The following is an 8,316-nucleotide window of genomic DNA, read 5'->3' on the forward strand; positions in this document are numbered from 1 at the left end:
AACTGGGAGATGAGTACATGAGTACATGAAGAATCGTACTCTTCTGTCTACTTTCACTTATGTACTGAATTTTCCATAATACACGATTGTTTTTGAAAGCCTACACTGGATATCAAAAGCTGAATATTATCTTCCTCCTCTTTGCATTCCTCTTACAGCAATCCTGACCCTCCCAGGGGCAAATGAGTGGTCAGAAACCACACACAGGGGATTGTAATAGAGAGAGCAACTGGCATATTTCCAAAAATACGATCTCCATTTCAGAAGATTTAATTCTGATGGAAGATGATAAGTTCTATTTTACATGTGTTGAATTTGAGAGTCCCAGTTCTAGCAGGGCTTGAAAATGCAAGGCTTTGGACTGGAGGAAGGGCAGAAACTTCTGAAATTAGTTGACATCGCCAGAAAAGAAAATGAGAAGAGAAAGACTAGGACTTGGGATAGAGCATTTTCCTTCCTCCTTTCATTCCATTCACTCATAAATGGGGGCAAAATGATGAAAGGCGGGGTTTACTGAAGAAGAAAGGCACTTAAAGGTATGAAAGCATTAAGTTCTGAAATCAAGGTATGCAAGAGGCACAGTGGATGCACAGAAGACCTTTTAAGCTTGCCTGAAGAAATCAAAAGAAATGCTCATGTTTAGGGGGCCAGGGAAAAAAGGGGTCATGTCTCAGTCCTGGCTTATGAAACTACTGGGGTACTTTTGTGGAGATGTTTCTCTTCCTGTTAAAAGGAAAGTCCTTTTCTGCCTACTTCCTACCTTGCTGCTTTCTGCTTTTAAATGCTGTGTAAGGCTGTGATATTTTGACGAACTGCAGCCATCTTGGGACTGGTGGCACACAAGCCTCAGGATAATAAAGATACTGAGAGTGTTTGAAGGTGCCTGGGCTCTTGATGACATTGCAGAAGTACTAACCAAGTCCTGAACAGGTTTTACAGTGAAGCCACTGTTAAGCTGAACACTCTGTTACTTGCAATGACATGAACCTCCCAATGGATGTAGTCTTTTCTTTACCAAACCATGAATTACTTGGAGAAGCAATGTAGCCTAATAGTTCCAGAAGACTTGCGGTGATGTTTATGAGACTAGTAATGGTACCAAATGAAAGATTGGTGTAGGCAGAAGCCAGACTCTACAGGAACGAGGGTCATAGATGTTAGCTTCTAAGACACCCCCAACCCCCTGAAGATGAATATAAGTGGGGGTCTCAACTTGAGACTGAGCTCTGTTTCCAGGGCTCGAAAAACCACTCATCCTTTCTAAGCTATAGTTCCCCAATTTTCAAAATTACTTGGAAATTAATAGTTATCTCAGAGGGCTGCTGTCAGTCAAACCTGATCGTTTGTGTTGAGCACAGCACTCAACAGAATGTTAACTACTAAAATTTATGTATCCAACAGAATTACTGAACAGCGCCTGATACCAGGCTCTGAGCTGGGTGTGTGGTTACACACTGGCAAGTAAAACCAGCACGGCTTACTTGTCTTCACAACCCTTTTATTAATGCCACCAGAGGACTAGTGAATGCAGTGGGTGGAAGTTCCCATCTGAGAAACCCCAGAAAGTGCTGATCACTTAGAGGTTTGGTAAAACACACCCATAGTATAAAGCCAGAATGATATTTTAAGTTTGCATTAAGAAACATAAGTACCAGGTGATAGAGCAATGTGGTCAACTATACAAAATATAATCAGAATGTTGCTCGGTGAATGCCGAGTCCCACCAGAATTCCTGCCTTGCCAGAACCCCGGAACGTGGCCTTATTTGGAAATGGAGTCTTGGCAGATGCACTTAGTGAAGGTAAGGTGAGGTCATACTGGATTACAGCGGGCCCTGAATCCAGTATTTGTGTCTTTATAAGAAGAGGAGAGGGCAGACAGAGAGACAGAAGAGAAATAGGCAGAGACAGGAGGCCATGTAAGGGTGGAGGCTGATTTGGAGTGTCTCGGCTACAAGTCAAGGAACCCCTGGAATCACCAGAAACTGGAAGAGGCAGGTGGGACTCGCCCCCTCAGATGGAGCCCAGCCCTGCCAACGCCTGGACGTCTGACCGCTAGTCTCCAGAACTGTGAGAGGACAAATTCCTGTTGTTTGAAGCCAAACAACAGAAGAAGTATTAATTTCGAAGTAATTTAGAAAATTCGGAAACTGTAGCTGAGAAAGGATGAGTGGTTTATTGAGCCCTGGAAACAGAGCTCAGTCTCAAGTTCAGACCCCCTTTTATACTCGTCTTTATTTGGGATCCTTTGTTATGGTAGCTGCAGGAAACTACTGTATGGGGCAAGGTGACTGTTCAGTGTCGTGGCCTGTGGTTCCTGTTCTGGAAGCCCAGCTAGTCAGCTTCCTCATGAGGTTCTCCCCTCTGAAGCCACCCTCCTGTTGTCTGATTGTGGCACCTTCTCCCTGCACAGAGCTGGGACCTCACCTGCCTTTCCGAGTGTTGGTAGCCGCGCCTGCCGCACCCTGAAAATGGCGCCCTCTTTAAGAGGAAGTCCCTGCATAAGGGAGAAAAACAACTTGTGCAACAAAAACCCATGCAAATTGAGTCTGAGCATATGAACCAATCAGGCCAAAGTGTCATGCTAATTAAGGCTTATGCAACAGCACCAATCAGCGTAGAGCATGAGGCCTATATAAGCAGACCCTTTCTTCCCGTCTGGGTCCTGCCCGACACATTTGTTTCACAAAGAGCTGAAGATTAAAGCTTTCTGCAGAAGAATCCTGCTGTTGTTGCGTGCTGTTCTTGCCGGCGAGGACGGGGCGCGCAACAAGTGGTGCCGAAACCCGGGAACCAGAACATCACCGGCACAGGGAGGACCCTTCAGACATCTGGAGAGGATTCAGAACTGCAGGACAGAAGAAAGCCCGGAGAGGTAAGTTCCGAGAGACGCGCTTTTAAGGGTGGTGGCTGATGGCTCTCTGTAAATAAAGAGGCACCATGGGAAACGCACCGTCATTAGTCACAGCGCTGCAGACAGCTCTCAAAGAGCGAAATTTGAAGGTCTCCAGCAAAGTCTTAGGATCTTTTGTGAAGGAGATAGACCGTGTGGCCCCCTGGTTTATCTGTTCAGGGTCCCTCTCCATCCCGAGTTGGGACAAGTTAGGGAAAGATCTTGATAGGAAGAAGAGGGACGCTTGAGGGGGGGAGGCACTAGACCACTATGGAAACTGATTAGAGCTTGCCTGCAAGATGAAAAGTGTGAAAAGGTGATAAAAGAAGGTCAGAGAGCCTTGACAGAGATCCAAGAAAGCATGTCAGAAACGGAACGGGAGACAGAGCTAGCTCGCGGCCGAAAGAGGACCGCTAAAATGAAAATTAAAAAGCCCCAGAGTGAGGGAGAGAGCCCGTCCAGGGCAAAAGCGAAAGAGCCCCGAGAAGCAGGTGACGACCGCCTCGGAGAAAATAGCAAATACCCCTGGGAAGAGTTGAGGGAACTCCAACTTTCCAATAGGGAATCAGAAGATGAACTAATGTCCTCGGAAGAGGAGGAGGAGACTAGGACCGCGAAGTGCGGAAGTAAGGGAACCAGCAAGGCTGAAAGGCAGACCAAAGAGAAAATGAAAGCAGGGTGCTCTCCGTCGCCCACTGCTCCGCCACCTTATGTGAGCGGTACACATACTTTCTGTCACCCAGATACCATACAAGCAATTAAGCAAATGTTCCCTGTGTTTGAGGACAACGGGGTACGCTCCCACCAGCCCCTGAGCCATAAACAAGTTAAAGATCTAGCAGAGTCCGTTCGGGCTTACGGAGTCAGTGCTAACTACACCTTAGCACAGATTGAAAGGTTGACAGAGACAGCTATGACACCTACGGATTGGCAGTATGTAACTAAAGCATGCCTTACTAGTATGGGACAATATATAGAGTGGAAAGCATTGTGGCATGATATCAGCATGACCCAGGCATGTGCAAACGCTGCCGAAGGGCAACCCGCGTGGTCGTATGATATGTTGACAGGCCAGGGACAGTGGGTGGCCAACCAGACCGCCTTCCCCGCACAAGTGTACGCACAAATAAACGCGTGCGCTGCTAAGGCATGGAAAGCCCTCACTAACAAAGGGGAAGTGTCAGGCAATTTGACAAAGATTATCCAAGGGCCGAGCGAGCCATTTTCAGATTTCGTCGCTCACATGATGGAGGCCGCGTGTAGAGTATTTGGGGACCAAGAGCAAGCTATGCCCCTAGTGGAGCAATTAGTATTCGAACAGTGTACCAAAGAATGCAGGCAAGCGATTACACCCTGGAAACAGAAGGGGATGACTGCTTGGCTAAAAGCCTGCAGAGAAATAGGGGGACCACTCACCAATGCGGGCCTAGCCGCGGCCATATTACAAAGCCACAAACAAGCCAGAATTACTAATAAAAATATTAAGTGTTTTCAACATGGGAAATTAGGACATATAAAGAGAGAATGTAGAAGCCCAACTTTAGAGCACACAACCCAAAAGACCCCTGGATTGTGCCCTAAGTGCAAAAAAGGCAGACATTGGGCCAATGAATGCCGATCTGTTAAAGACATAGAAGGGAAACCCTTAGAGCTGCCAAAAAACGCCCAGAGGGGCCCCCGCCATCAGGGCCCGCAAATATATGGGGCAACCAGCACACAAGTGTCATTCGGGAGCAACAAAGCCCCCCAAGGAGAGCCACTCCAGGTTCCGCGGGATTGGACATCCGTGTCACCACCAGAATAGTGTTAACTCCACAGATGGGAGTTCAACCCATCCCCTCAGACTTTAAAGGCCCCCTACCACCTGATACAGTTGGGTTACTCTTAGGGCGCTCTTCTGCAACCTTGAAAGGCCTTGTAGTCCATCCCGGAGTTATTGATCAGGACTATGAGGGACAGGTAAAAATTATGTGCTCAGCCCCCAGAGGAATCTACCCTATATCCCCAGGAGACCGCATAGCCCAGCTCTTAGTGCTGCCTAGTCTTCATGCCAATTATCCTGCCACCACCACTGAGAGGAGAAAAGAACTTTGGATCCTCTGATTATAACTCAGCCTTTATAGTATTAGATTTGGCAGACAGACCAAAATTGACCCTTAAAATAGAGGGAAAAAGTTTTGAAGGAATCCTAGACACTGGAGCAGATAAAAGTATTATCTCTGCAACCTGGTGGCCCTCCAAATGGCCTGTAACACAGTCCTCACACTCTTTACAAGGTTTAGGATATGAGTCTAGTCCTACCATTAGTGCCAAACCATTGAAATGGCAAGCGCCTGAGGGGCAAGAAGGTACAGTTACCCCTTATGTGCTCCCACTGCCAGTCAATTTGTGGGGGAGAGATGTTATGCAAGGCCTAGGCCTTAAACTCATTAATGTATACTCCACCCCTGCCCTAGGCATGATGATGGATATGGGATATATCCCTGGTAAAGGGCTAGGGAAACACCAACAGGGACGCACAGAGCCTATCCTACCCAAAGTAAAAAATGACCGTCGCAGTTTGGGTTTTTCATAGGGGCCATTGAAGACGCCATGCCCATACCTTGGCTTACAGAGGAGGCCATATGGGTTCCTCAGTGGCCCCTATCCTCTGAGAAATTAGAAGCAGCTCACCATTTAGTACAAGAACAGCTCCAATTAGGACATTTAGAACCCTCTGTATCTCCATGGAATACGCCCATATTTATAATCAGAAAAAAGTCAGGATCATGGAGATTGCTTCATGATTTGAGAGCAGTAAATGCTCAAATGAGGCTGTTTGGACCTGTCCAGTGAGGACTGCCACTCCTCTCTGCTCTACCCAGAGAATGGAAAGTAATCATAATAGACATCAAAGATTGTTTTTTCTCTATACTCCTAAATACCAAAGATAGGGAAAGGTTTGCTTTTACCCTGCCAGCTATTAACCATGAACAACCCGACGCCAGATTTCAGTGGAAAGTCCTCCCTCAAGGGATGGCAAATAGCCCCACCATATGTCAACTGTATGTTCAGCAAGCGCTAGCACCAATCCGCGAGAACTACCCCAAACTAAAAATTATTCACTATATGGATGATATCCTTCTCTGCTCCCCACAATCAGCAGAGGTAGAAGAGGCCTATGTAAAGCTCACTAAATCCCTGGAAACATGGGGACTGAATATAGCCAGTGAGAAAGTCCAAAAGTCTAGTATTAGCAAATTCCTAGGAACCACTATTTCCACAGATGTTATTTACCCCCAAAAGCTTGAGATAAGACATGATCAGCTGCGAACCTTGAATGATTTCCAAAGACTCCTAGGAGACATTAATTGGTTGCGGCCATTTTTAAAGATACCTACCACTGACTTGAAACCACTGTTTAAAATCCTAGAGGGGGACTCACAACTAACATCTCCGCGCTCTCTTACGCCTGAGGCAGTACAAGCTATCCACAAAGTAGAGCAAGCCCTTATGACAGCACAATTGAATAGGATACAATTAAATGAACCCTTTGAGTTATGCATCCTTCCTACTCCGGGACTGCCAACTGCTGTCCTGTGGCAACAAGGCCCATTGATCTGGGTCCACCCCCAAGCCTCTCAAGTTAGAACTATAGAATATTACCCAGCTGCCATAGCCAATCTCGCTCTGAGGGGAGTAAAAAACTCATTAACACATTTTGGGAAAGCTCCAGCAACAATCATAACCCCTTACAATATGGAGCAGATACAAACATTATGCGCTATGAATGATGATTGGGCCATACTTGCTTATAGCTTCTCAGGAACCTTTGATAACCATTTCCCAAAACATCCCCATCTCAATTTTGCCAAAACTCATCCCCTAGTGTTCCCTCGGATCACTAGCCAAACCCCGTTGCCACATGGAGAAACAGTCTACACAGATGGATCCAAGACAGGTACAGGTGCCTATGTCCATAATGGCAAAGTTGTGACAAAAAACTATACACCCAATACTCCACAGATAGTAGAATGCCATATAGTTTTGGAAGTACTACAAACCTTTCATGGACCTTTAAATATTGTGTCAGACTCTAGTTATGTTGTTAATGCAGTTAATTCCCTAGAAGTAGCTGGACTGATCAAAGCATCAAGTTCGGTAGCTACCCTGTTCAAACAAATACAATCACAATTACTCCTTAGACGCTCTCCTTTATATATGACCCACATTAGAGCACATTCAGGCCTTCCCGGGCCTATGACCCAAGGCAACCACTTAGCAAACCTTGCAACTAGAAGTATAGCTTTCCCTCTGCTAGACCCTGTCGCCACAGCTTCAAAATTCCATTCACAATTCCATGTCACTGCTGAAACATTGCGCAAGCGCTTTGGCATAGCCAGAGCTGAAGCTAGGAACATTGTTCTTAGCTGCCAACATTGCTGCAGTTTTCTTCCCACACCTCATGTTGGGATCAATCCCAGAGGTATTAAGCCCTTGCAAATTTGGCAAATGGATGTGACACATATTTCTTCCTTTGGGAAGCTGAAATACGTACATGTGTCTATAGATACGTGTTCGGGAGTCATCTTTGCCTCCCCATTGTCTGGAGAGAAAGTTTCCCATGTCATCCAGCACTGTCTTGAAGCTTGGAGCGCATGGGGGTTACCCCAAATTCTCAAAACAGACAATGGTCCAGCCTATACCTCTACCAAATTTGCTCAATTTTGCCATCACATGGGGATAAAACATGTCACTGGTCTTCCCTACAACCCGCAAAGTCAAGGGATTGTAGAGCGTGCAAATCGCACTCTCAAATCCTATTTACTTAAACAAAAAGGGGGAATTGAGGATGTACCCCCCACACCAAAAACAGCAATAGCCCTAGCACTTTTCACTATAAATTTTTTGAACCTGGATGCTAGAGGACATACGGCAGCAGACCGCCACAATCAGTGGCCAAAAGACCCACAGGAACTAGTGAAATGGAAGGATGTATTATCTAACCAATGGAAAGGCCCGGATCCAATTATAATAAGATCCAGGGGAGCTGTATGTGTTTTCCCCCAGGGTGAAGAAAACCCCTTCTGGATCCCAGAGCGCCTGACAAGGAAGGTCCTGGACAAAGGAGATGACCTCTCTGTGCCTACTGATCCTGCTCTCGTCGCTGGGAACCCCGATTCAGGGAGTACTGAGATGGGGAATATTGTCTGCCTTTCCTAAGCCCATGCCCGTCCGCTTCAATGCAGCGATTTTTCCACGTTTTTTTACTTCCAACTCTAGCATAAATCTGCCATACCTGGCAAAAGACACCACAGCAGCTCCTTTGGGAGAAAACCGATCCTTTGTAACCGACGGATCATTATGTTTCACCACTAAGAATCTAACCAACTGTATCTCCCTAAAGCAGAGAAAATATGGCTGGTTCAGTGATCCGATAACGGG

At 46.3% G+C, this 8,316-nt stretch overlaps 1 protein-coding gene across 1 annotated transcript; it reads left to right on the forward strand.

Annotated features, from left to right (window-relative positions):
• Positions 1-2,866: 2,866 nt before the first annotated feature.
• LOC130684442 (igE-binding protein-like) lies at positions 2,867-4,853 on the forward strand. The gene has a single exon (XM_057505206.1). The coding sequence runs from the start codon at positions 3,254-3,256 to the stop codon at positions 4,694-4,696; it is 1,443 nt and encodes a 480-aa protein (XP_057361189.1). The 5' UTR covers positions 2,867-3,253; the 3' UTR covers positions 4,697-4,853.
• Positions 4,854-8,316: the final 3,463 nt, after the last annotated feature.

Source organism: Manis pentadactyla, chromosome 7 (genome assembly GCF_030020395.1).
Source record: "Manis pentadactyla isolate mManPen7 chromosome 7, mManPen7.hap1, whole genome shotgun sequence".
Taxonomy (NCBI): Eukaryota; Metazoa; Chordata; class Mammalia; order Pholidota; family Manidae; genus Manis; species Manis pentadactyla.